Genomic DNA, 18,507 nt, shown 5'->3' with positions numbered 1-18,507 from the left:
CTCCAAGGTTTAGTGGAACACACCAGCTTCTGTGACTATATCATCGCCTATTTTTTTCACCCAAAAGTGTCCTTACTTAGCTCAGGAGGTAGGAGCCAGATCTCTTAGTGCTAGAGGACTTCAACTCAGTGCATGTCAATCACCATGGTGTCTGTACAGGTGTGTGACTCTGATGCAGGACAACAGCACGTACCTGCTGACAGCAGAGAGAGATGGGCTGGCGCGTCTCTGTCCACCAAAACTGACACTTTGGTGCAACTGGGAAGTTTTATACCGAGCTCTGTGATCTACGGGATGAGATCTTGGGAGCCAATGTGCTCAGAGAGACACAACAACAAATTAATGAGCTCAGGGAATGTTAGCCATGGAGCTGATACCTTGGGGAATAAATTGGCGCCTTCTTTTCTCCTATGTTAGTTAGTGATGCAATTTCTATCAGAGTTGCCTGAGGAATATTTCATTCTGCTCTTGTCACTGCAATCTGGGTCCTGTGTGGATCTAACCCAGAAAGTGTGTGTTTGTGGAGACCAACATCTTCCAGCTGAACATTTACCGTTTCAGGTCAGAAACAAAACATACAGAGGTACCACATCCCACCTTCTCTGCCATGCTATTTGCTTTAGAATGGCAAATATTTCCATGATAAACCAGTTGGAATGAAAATTCAATTCCCCCAAAAAAACACTTTTAAAGAAAATTGTCCAGCCAGGCTTACCCCAGCTGGGGATCCAAAGTAACAAAAAGCCCCATCTCCATTCATGATCAACCTGACTTCCATATTGGCAGGGGCAAGGTCTGGTGGAAGGAAGGACAGAAGGAAGACAAAACTCTGACAGAGGCATATTCCTGAATAGCTGTAATACACAGGATAGTTGCCCAGAAAGCTCAGAGCTCCCAATTTCTCCATTCTAAGCTTAGACGAGACCTGCTCTATCGAGCTGAGCAGGTCCCAAAAACAGGGAAGAGCTTCTATCAGCTCCTGGTGCCTCAAGAGGCCAAAAGAGAAGTTCTACATATGCACATTGAACATCATCAGCTGGATGTCTTGGGCAGGAGAAAACATTCGCTCATATATTGGCTTGATTCTTCTGGCCAGGGACACATAAGGAGGCTGCTAACTTTTGCGCATCCTTCAAGGATGTCCAGGAAGTGGCAACAAAAGGTTCACGGCAGGCTCTCCTGATACCCTTGTGGGTCCCCCTTTGAAAGAACAGGGGGTTGATATTGGGGGCCCCTTGGTAAAAGTGTCCATGCCCAGCAGCACATATGGGTCATTGTGGACTATGCCATGTGTTATCCAGAAGCAGTTCCTTTCTGCTCAGTAACTTGAGCAAACTGTAGGCACCAAACTGGTACAGCTTTCCTCTTGGTTTGGCCTACCTGCTGAAATCCTGATGAGCCAGGGGACAAATTTCAAATCATGATTGTTAACAGTGAGTTGGACATGTTGCAAGTTGAGGCCTCTCCGAACCGTCGTTTACCATTCCCAAAATGACGGCCTGGTGGAACGGTGCAATCGAACCCTAAAGAGCTAATTGAGGAAATTTTTAAATACTGACCCTTGTAATTGGGACCAGCTACTTTCCTACTTGATGTTTGTGGTCCAGGATCTAATAAGGCCTCAAGAGGGTTCTCTCCGTGTTAGTTGTTATATGGCTGGTGGTTCGAGGGACACTAAATCTTTTCAGAGAAACATGGGATGAGCAAGCCTGTTGAACCCACAGATGCGAGAATGATGGAGAAACATCTGGGCCAGGCAGCCAGATTTGCCCAAGAAAATTTAGAAAAAGCTCACCAAACCCAGGCTCTCCATTACAGTAAGCTCACCTTTGAGATGGTGGCAAGTCATGAAAGACATAAACCCCCAGGTTACACAATGGTATCCGGCATTGCAGCCTTATGCCTTCAATATTGGGCATTGCCTGGCATTCCAAAATGGGAACACTGATTTTTTTCTCTCATGGAGGCGAAGTTTCTAATTTCAGGGACACACCCCAGCCACACTCTTCTTTGAGGGGGAAGGTGTGTGTTGGGGTGGATAGGCCCGAAGCCCCCTGCTAGACGTTTGTGGAGCTGCCATACCCTGCTTCAGGAAAAAGAGTGGAGAAGAGGTCCTCCAAGCAAGCTAGAGTGGCTGCTTCTGCTACAGCCAATAAGGGCCCAACAAGCTGATGTGGAGAAGCTGCTGGGATACTGTCTGGCAGTTCCTCTCTGGAGCTCAAGCCAGGCAGACCTAGGGACTGAGTAGGAAGATAGTGATACTATGGTCAGCTCCAAGTGTGGGCTGCTTTGCAAACTCAGCTGTAGCCGTGGTCTGGCTGCTGAAGACCAGCCATGATGGGCTGTGGCAAATTGCAGAACCCTGGACAGGGTACAGTGAGGACTTCATCTCAAAGCCATGATAGGGCATGGCTACACAGCAGGGCTAAACTCAAAATAAGCTACGTAATTTGAGCTATGATAATCGTGTAGCTATATTAAGACGAAATAGCTTAATTTGACTTTTGGTGCTCTCTACACAGCACTTATTTTGAGAGAGAGCACTGTTCCCCCAACTTCCCTAACGCCTCATACAATGAGGGTCATAGGAGTCATTGTAAGCAGTCCTCCAGCTTGACATTATTCCAACATTATGTCGAAATAGCTGCTTGTTGTGTAGACATAGCCAAACAGGTCAAGGACAATGCAGCTTCTTCCCAGGAGACTGAGAAGAAAGGACATCTGGGATACCTCCATTCTCAGAGCCAATCAGAGAGAAGTTTGTGGACACAGATCTGTGGCCACAAGAGGGAACTCGAGCGACACTTTAGAGACTCACAAAAATACACAGTTACACGACCTTACGTGAGCAAAACGCACTTCATCACATGATGGGTATGTCTAGACTACAGGCTTTTGTCGACAGAGGCTCACAGATGTCCATGTATTGGCCGTACAACATCACTGCCCAAAGGAGCCCCTGATTAGTCCCACAGAAATCCACAAAGCAGCATAACACACCACATAAGTCATGGCTTTCCTCTGTGTTATCAGCTCAGTTACAAATGTTGGGGGAGGGGAGGATGGATGTAGAATCCCAGAAATCTAAAAAATCCCAGTTCCCCAGGGGAAAACACAGCATGGGAATGTCAAACTGAGAATTCAGTCTGATTAGCATGAGCATGCCACGGTTCCTCAGCAGTTTAACAGCAAAGATCACTGGGAGCCCCACAAAACGTCTTTTCCATCGGTAACTTCCCCGAGGTGTGTTTTACGCTTAAAAATTACATCAACCGAACTCTGATACATGGGGCTGACAAACTCTCCACACCCTGGGCGAGACAATTAGGTTGCACGAACCCTCCGCAAAATTCTTCAATTGACCCAGCTACTGATTCAGAGATGTAGTTTAAGGATGTCCATAGAAACCCCCCTTCCATGAGTGTGGAAATTTCTCCTTGGGATGAGACCTTCCTTGCAGTCCCATGAAGGGCTCGCTGCCCTTTCTGTTAAAGGCTGACAGGGCCTGTTTGCCTACGACATGGTGATGTAGTAAGAGGAGGGCCTGCAGCCTAAGCTTGGGTTGAGGCCTGTGGCCTAGGGAACAGTAGTCAAGGCATTGACAATAAAAAAGTTGACCTGTGAGCAAGAGGAAGGGCCTGCTCACAGAATCTGGCAGGCACAGGGCAGATGTTGCAGAACCTCTCCTCAGAGGGACTAGGCACAAGCCGTAAATACGTTCCAGAGGGATCATACAAATACCCCCCTCACACACACATGCACGTAAGAGGAACACACCGACCCAGCTGCAGGATTACACCATGCTGGAGAGGAATGTACTGACGAAACCATCATGCACAAGGCAATGGTGGTGTCTACGTACACCAGGGGGTGGCACCCGGTTAGGTCAGGAGTGAAGTGTAGCTAGTTTGTATCAGTGTGTATAGATGTGTCTTTGAGAGGTTTTCCTTGCCCTCGTCCACCATGGGCTGAGCTGGTCCATTGGCAGGGGGCACTCATATACTAGCAGAACTGAAGGCATCAGACCAACGGTGCTGAAGATGGTGATTCTTAGTGTAGCCATAGCCTCAATCTCAAGACAAAACTTCTAGCTGACTCCAGGAGTACCCCAGTTGTTGTCCTTCAATCTCAGTAGATCTTCTCCATGTTGTCTGAGGTCTTCCTCTTTTGATTTTTACTTCGGCGTTCCATGGGAGAGCTTGACACACTAAGCTGGATGATGGTGTCTTGAGAGTGTGGCCTAGCCATCCCCACTTTCTTCTCTCGATTTGAATGTCAAGTGGCTCTTGTCCAGCTCTGTTCCAAGGGTTCATTTGTGACAAAGTCTTGCCATTTGATGTGAAGGATGTACCTCAGGCATCTCTTTATGTATGTCTGTGATTTGTGATTTAAAGACTCTTTAGTGCGCAGGGTCTTGCATCCATGCAAGAGCACACTCTTCACATTTGTGCTGAAGATTTGCAGTTTTGTATTCACAGACACTATTTGTGAGCTCCATATGGGATGAAGAGTCTTGAATTCAGCTGTTGCTTTCCCTATCCTAGCATTGATATCCTTATCCGATCCTCCATCTCTGCCCACAATACTCCCCAAGTAGGAGAACTGCTCCATATCTTCCAGATCATCCCCTCTCAGCATGATGGTGGGATGTTGTTGGACTGGTTGGTCCTCATTGTTCTAGTCTTTCTCTCCTTATGGATCCCTGGCCAATAAATGTTTTCTCCTGGCCAAGACGTCTAGCTGATGGTTGTTGAAAGGCCCCCTCAGTCACCAGGAGCTGAAAGCAGCTCTTCCCTGTGTTTGGGTCCCACTCAGCTTGATAGAGCAGGTCTCATCTAACTTCAAAGTGGAGAAATTGGGAGCCCTGAACTTTCTGGGCAATCGTCCTGCTGATTACAGATATTCAGGAATATGACTCTCTCAGGATATGTCTACACTACCCCGCTAGTTCGAACTAGCGGGGTAATGTAGGCATACCGCACTTGCAAATGAAGCCCGGGATTTGAATTTCCCGGGCTTCATTTGCATAAGCGGGGAGCTGCCATTTTTAAAACCCCACTGGTTCGAACCCTGTGCAGCGCGGCTACACGGGGCACGAACTAGGTAGTTCGAACTAGGCTTCCTAGTTCGAACTACCGTTACTCCTCGTGAAATATGCCTATCTCAGAGTTTTGTCTTCCTTCTGTCCTTCCTTCCACCAGTCCTTACCCCTGACAGGATGGAAGTCAGGCAGATCATGAATGGAGATGGGGCTTTTTGCTCCTTTGGTTCCCCACCTGGGGCGAAGGCTGGCTGGACAACTTTCTTTAAAAGTGTTTTTGGGTGGAATAGAATTTTCTTTCCAATTCGTTTTTCATGGAAATATTTTCCTTCCTAAAGCAAATTCCCCTTCTGAGCCAATGATGGCTGTGGGACTCTAGCGATGTCTCAGGTCAGTTCTGCAGGAGAACAGACCGGCATGTGCCAGAGGGGGATGTAGCCCAGCAGACAAGGTGGGATGTGGTACCTGGGGCATCCTTGTGTATTTTGTTTCTGAGCTGAAATGGCAAATGTTCACCTGGAAGATGTGGGTCTCCACAAACACACACTTTCTGGGTCAACTCTACATGGGACCCAGCTTCAAGTGAGAAGAGAAGAATGAAATATCCCTCAAGCATGGACTCTGCAACTCTAATAGAAATTGCATCACTAACTAATGTAGGAGAAAAGAAGGCAACAAATTATTCCCCAAGGTATCAGCTCCAGGGCTGACATTCCCTTAGCTCATTAATTTGTTGTTGTGTCTCTCTGAGCTCAGGAATTCCCACTGGCTCCTGGGATCTTGTCCCATAGATCACAGATCTCAGTATAAACCTTCTCATTGCACAAAAGTGTCAATTTTGGTGGAAGGAGATGCACCAGCACATCTCTCTCTGCTGTCAGCAGGTACGGGCTGTTGTCCTGCATCAGAGTCACACACCTGTACAGACACCATAGTGATGGGCAGGCATGGAATTATAGTCCTCCAGTACTAAAAGCCCCAGCTACTAGCACCTGAGCTAAAGGAAGGACAATTTTGGTTGGAAAAAATAGGTGATGATGTAGCCAGAGAAGCTGGTGTGTTCCTCTAAGTCTTGGGGGTTTGATACAGACTAATGTAAATGCCATTATCAGATGCCCGAGAGATTCATTAGCACAGCGCACCAAACCGACATGTAGAGCCGCAGAGCTCCCCTTGCCCAAAGAGGGTGGAAAGACCGACACTCACTTACTCTCACCCCTTCTTGAGATAAGGAATAATCCCATCACACGGAGATGATTTTTACCATGATTCTCCCTCAGCAGAGTAACAAGTTGCTGTTTGCTGCTCGGATTAGTGAACAGGAGAGTTTCTGTGATGATTAACCACCATGTCCTTATATTGGTGCAGTGTGTGAAATTGATGAACCACATGGAATGAGCAGCAATGAACATCTGGCTCTGTGGACTGACCCTTTCTCTGATCTTGTACTGCTACCTATTAAGAAACTGTCCTCCCTTTTTCTTCACTTACTTCATTACAACAAAGGGACAGGTTCCCTGAGACATCCAACTGCCCACAACCCTGCGGCTGCCTGATCTCAGCTCAGAGGAGATGGAAGAGGCAAATCGCTCCGTGGTGACTGAATTCATTCTCACAGGACTGACAGATCAACCAGAGCTTCAGGTCCCTCTGTTTGCATTGTTCCTACTGATTTATGTTATCACTGTGGTATGGAATGGGGGGATGGTCTTCTTAATCACAATTGACTCCCAACTCCACACCCCCATGTACTTTTTCCTCCGGAGTTTGTCTTTCTTTGATCTCTGCTATTCCTCAGCCATTGCCCCTAAGATGCTGCAGAATTTCTTATCTGACAAGAAAAGCATTTCCTACACTGCCTGTGCTGTGCAGATGTTTTTCTGTATCTTTCTTGCTGATAGTGAGAGTTTCTTGCTGGCTGTGATGGCGTACGACCGTTATGTGGCCATCCGTAAACCACTGCTCTATACGGTCACCATGTCCAGGCAGCGGTGTAGCCTGATGGTAGCTGGGGTGTGTGTTGTGGGGTTCGTGGATTCAGTGATACACGTGTGTCTGACATTCCAGCTGTCATTCTGCCGCTCTCATGTCATCAATCATTTCTTCTGTGATATTCCCCCACTGCTGATGCTCTCCTGCTCTGACACCCGCATCATTGACATTTTGCAGTTGGCTTCCATGTTCTACGATGTTGCGATCAGTGTTGTGATCATTTTCCTCTCCTATGTCTGTATCATTTACACCATCCTGCAGACCCACTCTGTCGGGGGTCGGCTCAAAGCCTTCTCCACCTGCGCTTCCCACTTGACTGCAGTGGGATTGTTTTATGGCTCCCTCCTCTTTATGTATTTCCGACCCACCTCCAGCTATTCCATGGACACAGACAAAAGAGCTTCAGTGTTTTACACACTGGTGATACCCATGTTGAACCCCTTGATCTACAGCCTGAGGAACAGGGAGGTGAAGGATGCCCTGAGGAAAGCCATGAACAAACTCCTGTCCCAGTCCTGAGTCTGATTCTCTCAGTGCTGGTGGAGAGATGGGAAATGGAAGCAGGTGACTTCAATTAGCATGTCGTTTCACATAGCCCATTGTGGTTTTATTGATTATTACATTATTGTTATTGTACGTGTGTCTGTATTCCAACACGGGCTGCAGGTGCCTGCTGAGATCTGGTCTGCTGCTGGCTACTGCCCTTGTGTGCACACAAATATAGATGTGATGTGCTTTGAAAGCTGGGAGCTGTTGGTATTGAGAAAGAAGGGGAGGTGCAATAAATCTCTTTCCCTCTTCTTTCTAACCGTGTTGATTTCATTATGCAGTTCCAGGGGTGTTCTGTGTGATATCTGGCAGTGTTTGCCCACCATCCTGCTACTCTCTTGCCCTTTCTATAGGTTTATTCTACATATTGTCACCTGCTTTGTGTCCAGGCACAAGGAGGAGAAAGTTGATTTCCATTCCACTATCCAGTATTTTAAGTGAAGTAAGAGCAAACAAGTAATAGCAAGTGTAACATTAGCGAGAGAGAGCACGGTGTGTGCACTTCCTCTGTGACAGTCTACACTCGACTGAACACAAAATAGCACGAAAAATGTGAATTTTCTCTATAATATGCATTAAGCCAGGGGTGTCCAAACTTTTTTCAAAGAGGGCCAGATGTGATGAAGTGAACATGCGTGAGGGCCGACCATTTTGCCTGACATTCTTTGAACCATTAAAATTAAATGCAAATTAACTATTTTATGCAAAGTTTATTGCAAACGGCATACTTTTCATTTTGTCACATGGATGACAAATCTAAACAGGTGTTAAATCACTCTGCCTTTCATATCTGAAGGCCAGATGAAAAAAAAATCCAGGAAGCTGAAATATATGTCAGGAACATTGTAAAGTACATTACATAGTATTGGTAATAAAGGTTGTCTGTCAACTTTTAAGTTAAAAAAATATGAACAGGAACATAACACCAAGTATACATGTTGTGTCCAAATATATTTATAACTGATTTAGACCAACTGACATTAACTGAGATTTTACAATGTATTCATCTCAATACATATGGATTCGTTGGGGGCCATAAAAGATAGATATGCCAAATTACCTGTGTGGCCGTATTAAACCGGAACACTGGCCGCAATTGGCCCGCGGGCCGGACTTTGGACATGCCTGCATTAAGCAATGGGTGTTCCACATTGCTGGACAACCAACTTGTCACTGGGTTGTATTTATCCTGGATCTTTCTCAGGGCTGGTCTACGTTAATCCCACACTACTTCTAGTCAACTTCACTTATGTCCTATAGGAGTGTTGACACTAAGTGAGGGCAGTAGGATAGTTATGTCACTGTTATAGGGAGCCATTGAATTTCAAAGCCCTTTCAATACCTTTGTACCCATGGGCTAAGGTTGTGGAGTGGCTCCATTCCCAGACATGGGGATCTTAATGTCTGTAGGGAACATTACAGAACTGTTTAGATGCTGCAGTGTTTGTTGATGCTCACAGGAAAGGGAAACAGATTCTGAACTTCTGGGCTGCCCTGTTATGACAGCATCTCAAGCTGCGCACCCCAAATTCCAAGGCACTAGCCATTCTTGAAACTCTTGCTCTGCAGGCTGTGCTGGGCATGGCGTGATTTTCCTAGTGTCATCCCACTCTTACAAACATCACGTCAGCAGCCCTGCAACGGAGGAATGGCAGAGAAGGTGCTTTTGAGACCAAGTGGGGAAAATGTAAAAACTAAACCAAATTCTTGCTCTCTGCAACAATGAGGGACAGTATCCCATTCGGGTTTGTGTGCTTGCCTATTGAAATACTGTGCTCTTCCGAGTGTGCATGCAGGATAGCTCGTACAGAATGCAAGTAGGCTGAAAATCTTCAGCGCTCGATCGAAGTTAATGAGCAGAACTCTGAAATTGTGGTGTCTGGGTACACCAGGGAGTCGCACCAGGTTAGTTCCGGAATGATGTGTAACTAGTTTGTATCAGTGTATGCAGATGTATCCTTGAGGGGTTTTCCCTGTCCCGGTTCACCACAGGCTGAGCTGGTCCATTGGCAGGGGGCACTGACGTATTAGCAGAACTGAAGGCATCTGACCAAAAGAGCTGGAGATGGCGCTTTGCTTGGCAGTCAACCTGGCCTGCTGCCTTCACACTTCACCTGATTTTGTGGTCCTTGGGGGCTCTCTCAGAGTGCCATTTATGTGCACCGAAGAGAGATAGTGAATAGAGGGAGCACAAGCATGTAGCTGAATAGTGCAATATTTGACAGCAAGACGCCTGTCAAGATCCCACATGGGTGTCTTCTGAGCATCACTGGTGCCTCATTGTTCTTCCTGCCTGCACTTGCAATGAGTTGAGGAGGATGGCAGCAGGACCTGGCCAGAACCCTCAAACCAGTCCAAGCCTCAATCCTCTCCCTGTTTCCTAACCACACCGACTTTCCCCTTTCACATCTCGGGAGCCACTTCCCAGGGTAGCAGAGGTTACATATAGTTCTGATGGCTTTGAGATTTGCTCCCTGGAGTCTCCTTGCTCCAACGAGAATGGCCGTGCAGAGCTGGAGATGCCGATCATGGCCTCTGTGCAAGCACATCGGCTCTGACGGTGCAGGGCACGGTTGCCCTCACCTTGCAGGGGGGGCTGGGCATCATCCACTGTGTCCCCAGGGAGAACTGACCACTTCTTTCTCTACAGCTGCACCAGCTGCTCATGCAGGGCGCACCGCACCGTCTGGGACACGCTCCCGCACCCACAGCCTCAGCAGGACCACCACCACGTGACAGGGGTACCGAGAGCAACACCTGCAGGCCCTGCAAGTCCAGACCCGGATCATGGAGCAGCAGGTGCAGGAAGAACAGGAGTTCCAAAGGAGCTGCTTGCCCAGGGTCATGCCATCTGTCACCATCTGCAGCCCCTATTGCAGAATGTGCATCTGTGGCCACAAGGGAAAAGTCGAGCGACACTTTAGAGACTCACACAAATACACAGTTACCCGACCTTACGTGAGCAAAACCCACTTCATCACATGATGGGTATGTCTAGATGACAGGCTTTTGTCAAAAGAGGCTCTGTCGACAAAGAGCATCTAGACTACACCCAGTTCTGTTGACAAAGCAAGCCACTTAGTCCACACGACAGTGTAGACATAAAGGACGCTGTAGATGCAATAACGACTTCCGTCGACAGAACTCTTTCAACAAAAGGCATTATTCCTCGTAGAATGAGGTTTACCGCCATCTACAGAACTGCCGAGTTCTGTCGATATTATGCCGACAGAACTTGGAGGTAGTATAGACACAGGTATAGTTCTTTCAACAAAAGGCCACTTTAGTCGAAAACCCTGTAGTCTAGACACACTTTAGTCTACAAAACCATGTTGTCTAGACACAGCCCCAAAGTGTGTTACTCACACAGGATCTTTTTCAGGGGAGAAGGCAATATGCTGCATTTATTGAGAATACAGTAGAGAAACAGTTAGCATATGCTGTAAAAACAAACCCACATACACACATGCACCCTACTGCTGGTGCATAGTTTCTATTCCATGGTGGCTATGTCAGTCTTATTGTATAGGCCAGGCTGACTGAAGGAGGAGTCAGGGTGGCTCTGAGAATCTTTGGAGACTTGGCTTGCAGGACTGAACCCAGAGTGCCATGGCAAGAACACCAACTCAGTGGGTTTTACAGTGTCATGCTGCTGTCATCCATCCTGAGGAGGTATTAATCTGTGTTCCTTTGATGGTGATTGTCAGGGTTCCCATCTTCGTTTCTCACACATGGTGAGGTCTCTGTTTTTCTCCAGGGTTCGTCAATGCTGTCAATTCAATTCAGCCTCCAGACACAATGTCTCAAAGTTTCCACTTCTTCTTACTCAGCTGTGCGTTTGGGGAATTAAGCTGGGGAACCAAAGGAACAAAAAGCCCCATGTCCCTTCATGATCAGCCTGACTTCCATCCTGTCAGGGGCAAGGACTGGGGGAAGGAAGGACAGAAGGAAGATAAAACTCTGAGAAAGCCGTATTCCTGAATAGCTGTAATCAGCAGAATGATTGCCCAGAGAGCTCAGGGTTCCCAGTTTCCCCATTTTGATCGTAGGAGAGACCTGCTCTATTGAGCTGAGCAGGACCCAAACACAGGGAAGAGCTGCTATCAGCTCCTGGTGCCTCAGGAGGCCAAAGGAGAAGTTCTACATTTGGCACATTCAACACCAATTGGCTGGACATCTTGGGCAGGAGAAAACATTCGCCCATTTATTGCCTTGATTCTTCTGGCCAGGGATCCATAAGGAGGCTGCTAACTTTTGTGCATCCTTCCTGGCTGGCCAGCAAGTGGCAACAATACGTTCAGGAAGGGCTCTCCTGATATCCTTGGGAGTTCACCTTTGAAAGAACAGGGGGTTGATATTGGGGGCCCCTTGGGTAAAAGTGTCCATGGCCACCAGGACATATCGGTCATTGTGGACTGTGCCATGTGTTATCCAGAAGCAGTTCCTTTGTTCTCAGTAACTTGTAGACACCAAACTGGTACAGCTTGGCGGTTTTGAAACTGGCAGCTTTGGTGTTGCCGCACCAGTGACGCACATAAGAAACCTGATGGAGCCCCAGAAACAAATTCCTCCCTTTGTCACTGCAGTAGAAAAATGATCCCAGGTATTACTCAGTGCTACAGGGCAGACTGGTTCCCCCCTTCTTTTAAGTGGTGTCCACTGAGGAGGTATTGGAGGATTGATGGCATTAGGAGGAAACGTGATACTACAAGTCAGTTATATTCTTTGGCAAGGAATGTAGACAAAACCATGTCCCCTAAGCATCAGGAGAAACTACGAGCAATAGACTCAGAAATCCCCATGCCTGTCACTGCAAATATGCCCCCAGGAAGCACTGTGCCCTGGATTCCTTTCGGAAGTTCCTAACTCCTCCTCCTGGTCCCTTTGTTTCCTGTGGGCTGTAGGCTCCTGGGGCAGCCTCCATGGGCTAAGCCACGCTCAGGGCAGGCTGCAAAATGGAGAGCAGATTCACCCCAAACTGCACATTAATACTGACGTGAAAATCACCCACAAGTCACAAATTGTGCTCCTGCGACCGCCATCCATTCCACTGCCTCCTTTTGTGCATTGCATTTTTCTGGCTCCCAATCCACACGCAGCAAGAAGAAACTGAAAACTCTGCTCCCTGCACACAATTGTGTCCTGGCTACAAGGGCCCACCACATCCCCATGGCAGTATGTGGCTCTAACCCGAGAGACCAAACTGCCAGGTGATGAGAACATCTTCAGAAGGAGTCAGTGTTGTTTTCCTGCTGACACCGGGGTTCACTCATCAGAAGGTTTCACCCTTTGCTCCCTATAGGGGGGATCTCTTTTCTATGTCTTTTTCAAGCAGCCTTGTTCCGCAAACTGTTGATCGAGGGGTACATCCCTGGGGGTCACCATTGTACAGATCAGAGACCTGATCCCATGTGTGTTCAGAGTTTAGCTGCCCAAGATACACAGATCACGGCTCTAGTATGTGGTGTTGACCGGCAAGTGGGAAGTGAAGGAGTGGAAAATTCTGTGCTTCCCATCTGTGGAGTGTTCTGAGTGTTCTGAGCACCAGACCCTTGTACATAAGATTTGGATTCTGCCCCCAACACTACTCTTCCCAAACTGGGTAATTTGTGGAAAATCCCTTAACATGTGTGCAAATAATTCCCACCTAAGTCTCTGGGCTCTATCTCTTGCAGCTTCATGAAGAACAAATTCACATGCTGCTTTTCAACACAACAGCACCAACTGGTAGATCACAGGGCGTAGTGCTGAATGAAATGTGTGTCCTTTATCATCCAGCACCTTCCTGAACAGCCTCCTCCAAGTTTTCCCCTCCCCTCTCCCACCCTTTCACTGCCCTTTCACCTCCCCTCTCCCACCCAGCGGGAGCTGCTTGCCCACAGTCATGCCGTCTGTCACCATCTGCAGACCCTGGTGCAGAATGTGCTGCCTGGTGCCAGTCCTGTGCCTGCTGCCCCCCCAGCTACTGTTCCTCCTCCCATTCCTGCCCCTCCCCACCTCTTCCTCCTCAATCTCCACACCCTCCTCCTCAATCTCCACATCCTCCACCTCAACCTCCACACCCTCATCCCCATCCCTCTGGGGTCACCGAGGCCCCCTCCCCTGCAGTGCTGGAAGCCAGTTGGCAGGGTGAGACCTCCACCTCTGAGAACCGAGATTCCCCTCCCCCTTCTTCCCCTTGCTTCCCCCTTCCAGCTCCCTCCTCCAAGTTTTCCCCTCCCCTCTCTCACTCTTTCACCTCCCCTCTCCCATCGCCCTTCCCAATCTCTCCAGTTTGATCCCCCACCCAGTTTTGTTAAATATACAGAGTTTATATTTTTGAGACAAAAGTGCATTTTATTTGACATCAGGAAGTGGAGGCTAGGGAAGGGTAAATGAAAGGATGAGAGGGAGGAATGGGCCAGAAGCCCCCAGTGGGGCAGACCGGGGAGACTGTTAGTGCTGTAGTGTAGACATACCCTTAGCTAGTCTAGCCCTGTGTGATTTGGGGCTTAGTTCCTAGCTCAACTGCAGATCTTTTCTACAGCCTTGAAGCAAGACATTTCCTTTCTCTGTGCCCCAGCTCTGGTTCTGTGAAACGGAGGTCACATGGTACTAGCTTATGTGGAAGATGTGGCCATGAATACAATGAAATTTGTGAGGCACTCAGCACTGTTATGTCGATGAGAGCCACAGAAAGAAGTTCAAACACCCCGTAATAAGGCAGGCATGTCTGGTTACTCCCACTCAGAGAATGGCAAAGGGACGCAGAAAGAATTTAAGATCCACATTTTCATACCTGTCCATAGGCACCCTGAATTTGTGAATACTTTTGAACTTGCTCCCTCTGAACAGTGTGACTGAGAAGATGCAACTACGTCTTGTTCAGACTGACAGATTTTCTTCTTTCCAACAATTCCTGAATTTTTCAAGGACCATGCACATTGAACAAGGGAAGTTAAAATAAAGTTGCAAACACAAATGGTCATTTAAAAAACAATTTGTGCTGATGGTACAGAAAATGACAGGGGAGCCCAGGAGTGCAGAATCTATTTCCCTTTCCCATGGGCATCAGCAAACACTGGAGCATCTTATCAGTTCTATAATGTTACCAACAGATGCTAAGATACCCAGGTCTGGGTAACAAGCTATAGAAAGGACTTTGAAATTCAAAGGTGCTACACATCAGTGACATAACTCTCCCATTGCCCTAGTAATAGAAATCATCTTTCTCTGCCTTGTGCGTGGACACGAAGCAGGTGACACAAATCCAACAGAGCACAGAAAGGGCTGCAGAGTAGAAGGATGGTGTGTAACTCCCTTTGGTTCACCCACAGAAATGACAAATATCATCCTGCGATCTACCCAATGAAAATGAACACCAACAGAAAGAAGAGGGAGTGAGATTTGATGTGTCCCTTCTTTTCCCAATACAATAGACTCCCAGCTTTTAAAGAATATCACATATAGTTTTATGTGCACACAGAGGAAGTAGATGAATGTAGCCCTGATCTCAGTGGAGAACGGCACCCCTTGTTGGAATACAGACACATGCTTAACAAGATAATAATGAAACATACAACCCTTGACTGTGAATGACATCACTATGGGCTGGGAACTCAATTCATCTGTTTCCATGCCCCATCATTCAACCAGAAGTGAGATGAACAGATTCAAGAATTGGTTAAGAATTTATTCATGGCTTTCCTCAGGACGTCCTTCACCTCCCTGTTCCTCAGGCTGTAGATGAGGGGGTTCAACATGGGGATCACCAGAGTGTAAAACACTGAGGTTATTTTGTCTGTGTCCATGGAATAGCTGGAGGTGGGTCGGAAATACATAAAAAGGAGAGCGCCATAAAATATGACCACTGCACACAAGTGGGAAGCGCAGGTGGAGAAGGCTTTGCACTGGCCCTCAACAGAGTGGATCTGCAGGATGGTGGAGATGATACAGACATAGGAGAGGAGGATGGTCACAACACTGATCACTACAGTGTAGCACATAGAAACAAATAACACAATCTCATTGGTGCGGGTGTCAGAGCAAGAAAGTGCCATCAGAGCAGAGATATCACAGTAGAAATGCCTGATGAGATTGGAGCGGCAGAATGACAGTCGAAAAGTAAAACATATAAGTATCAATGCATCCACCAAACCCACAGCACACACCCCAGAAACCATCTGGTTACACCGCTGCCTGGACATAGTGACTGTATAGAGCAAGGGATTACAAATGGCCACATAACGGTCATACGCCATCACAGCCAGCAAGAGACACTCAACATCTGCAAGAAAGATGGTTAAAAACATTTGCACAGCGCAAGCAGTATAAGAAATGCTGTTCCTCTCAGGTAAGAAATTCTGCAGCATTGTAGGGGAAATTACTGAGGAATAGCAGAGATCACAGAAAGACAAGTTACTGAGGAAAAAGTACATGGGGGTGTGGAGTCGGGCATCAGTCGTGATTAACAAGACCATCCCTCCATTCCACACCACAGTGATAACATAAATCAGAAGGAACAACACAAACAGAGGGGCCTGCAACTCCGGATGATCTGTCAGTCCTGAGAGAATGAACTCAGTCGCCTCTGAGTGATTTCCCTCTTCCATCTCCTCTGAGATGAGATCCAGCAGCTACAGGGATGTGGGCAGGTGGATGGCTCGGAGAACCTATCCCTTGTCTGTAATGATGTAAGTGAAGAAAAATGGAGTTCAGTTTCTTAATAAGCACCCGTACCAGCTCAGGGAAGGGCTTAATTCAAAATATCCAGATGTTCACAGCTGATTATTCCACTTCTTTTTTCAATTTCATACACAGCACACATAGAAGAACTCATTTGCTTATCATCCCACACACAGACGGTCCTGTTAACGGCTGCGAGCAGCAAACAGGGACCTGTGACTGCTGTGAGAACCAGGGAGAAACCATCTCAGTGTGATGGAATCAATCCTTAGTTCAAGAAGGGGTGAGAGTAAGCGAATGTCAATCTCTGTACTTGCTTTGGGCAAGGGGAGCTCTGTGGTTCTGCATGTGCGTTTGAGGAAAACCTTGTGTGCTGGTCTAATTAAGCTTTCTGGTATCTGATAATGGCATTTTCATTACGCTCTGTGATAACCCTGAGACATAAAAGAAAGTGCCGGCTTCTGTGAGTACCTTATAGTCAATTTTTTCCAACCAAATTCCTCATTCCTTTAGCTCAATCAGAGAAACTGGGCCTGAGGTTTTTAGTGGGGAAGGACTTCAGTTCAGTACCTGCCTATCACCATGCTGTCTCTGTGGGTGTCTGACTGATGCAGGACAAGAGCACGTACCTGCTGACAGCAGAGAGAGACGTGGCGGCGTTTCTCCATCGATAGAACCTCACACTTTGGTGCAATTGGGATGTTTTATTCTGAGATCTGTGATCTATGGGACAAGATCCTTGGAACCACTGGGAATACCTCAGCTCAGAGAAGCACAACAACAGATTAACGAGCTCAGGGAATGTCCACCATACAGCCGATACCCTGGGAATTAATTTGGCACTTTCTTTCCTCCTGTGTTAGTTAGTGATGCAATTTCTATCAAAGTTACAGAGTCCAAGCCTGAGGGATATTTCATTCTGCTCTTGTCACTGCAAGCTGGGTCCTGTGTAGAGTGACCCAGAAAGGGTGTGTTTGTGGAGGCCCACATCTTTCAGCTGAAAACTTAACATTTCAGCTCAGAAACAAAACACACAGGGATGCCCCAGGGACCACATCCCACCCTTCTCTGCCATGGTCTGGGCTCCCAGGCTGGTCTTCATACCCTCTGGTGCATGATGGTCTGTCCTGGTGCGGAACTGCCCTGAGACTTCCCTAGAGTCTCCCTGTGGTGAGAATGGGATGTGCTTTTTTGATGAAAGACATGCCATGGAAAACCAGTTGAAATGAAAATCCAATTTCCCACCAAAAACCAGTTTAAAAAAATGTCCAGGCAGCCTTAGCCCCTGGTTTGGAATCAAAGGAAGAAAAATGCCAATTTCCAGACATGGTCGGCCTGACACACCGATACAGGGGCACACACTGGTGTAGGAGCTGCACACAATAGAGGAGATTTGTGGGAGTGTGTGCCCTGACTTGGCCCCTGTGGTAAGGGGACTAGGCCTTATGGCCCCTGTTGGAGACTTGTGGAACTGCCACACTGCCCCTGGAGCAAAGAGCAGAGGAGAGGTCCTCCAGGTACACTAGAGTGGCTGCTTCTGCTGCAGCCAATCAGGGACCAGTATAAAGAAGCTGCCGGGTCAGGGCCTGGCAGTTCCTATGTGGAGCTCAAGCCAGGCAGCCCCAGGGATGGACTGGGAAGGCAGTGGTACCTCGGACAGCTCCCAGTGGGGGCTGGTTTGCAAACTCAGCTGAAGCCCAGGGGTACATCTAGACTACAGGCGTTTGTCAACAGAGGCTTCGTCGACAGATACTGTCGACAAATCTTCTGTCGACAAAGAGCATCTAGACTACATCCAGTTCTGTCGACAAATCAAGCTTTTTGTCGACATGAGAGTGTAGTAGCAAAGGACAGTGTAGATGCAAGAATGCCTTCTGTCGACAGAACTCTGTCAACAAAAGGCGTTATTCCTCATAGAATGAGGTTTACCGCTTTCGACAAAACTGTCGAGTTCCGTCGATGTTATGTCGACAGAACTTGGCGGTACTGTAGTCACAGGTACAGTTTTGTTGAAAAAAATCCACTTTTGTTAGCAAAACCCTGTAGTCTAGATACACCCTTACTGTAGTGAGTGTAGAAGGTCGGGCAGGCGTTGCTTCATGTGTGAAGTAGGTTGGAGTGGCAGCCCACTGACCCTGAGGTGGAGTCCCCCCTCCCAAAGTCTTGGTGGGCAGCACCTGGTCGTAACGACCCAGCTAGCCAAAAACATGAAGTGAGGCCAGAGAAATTTTCTCCTTTTCAACAATTCCTCCATTTTTCAA

General features: G+C 47.5%; 2 protein-coding genes across 2 annotated transcripts; one reads left to right on the top strand and one right to left on the bottom strand.

Moving 5' to 3' along the window:
* Positions 1–6,613: 6,613 nt before the first annotated feature.
* LOC102450303 (olfactory receptor 5AR1-like) lies at positions 6,614–7,552 on the top strand. Its single transcript, XM_006136546.3, has one exon. The coding sequence runs from the start codon at positions 6,614–6,616 to the stop codon at positions 7,550–7,552; it is 939 nt and encodes a 312-aa protein (XP_006136608.2).
* Positions 7,553–15,234: 7,682 nt separating this feature from the next.
* Positions 15,235–16,173, bottom strand: LOC102450061 (olfactory receptor 8U9-like). The gene has a single exon (XM_006136545.3). The coding sequence runs from the start codon at positions 16,171–16,173 to the stop codon at positions 15,235–15,237; it is 939 nt and encodes a 312-aa protein (XP_006136607.3).
* Positions 16,174–18,507: the final 2,334 nt, after the last annotated feature.

This window comes from Pelodiscus sinensis, chromosome 4 (genome assembly GCF_049634645.1).
Source record: "Pelodiscus sinensis isolate JC-2024 chromosome 4, ASM4963464v1, whole genome shotgun sequence".
Lineage (NCBI taxonomy): Eukaryota > Metazoa > Chordata > Testudines > Trionychidae > Pelodiscus > Pelodiscus sinensis.
This window is presented reverse-complemented; position numbering and strand designations above follow the sequence as displayed.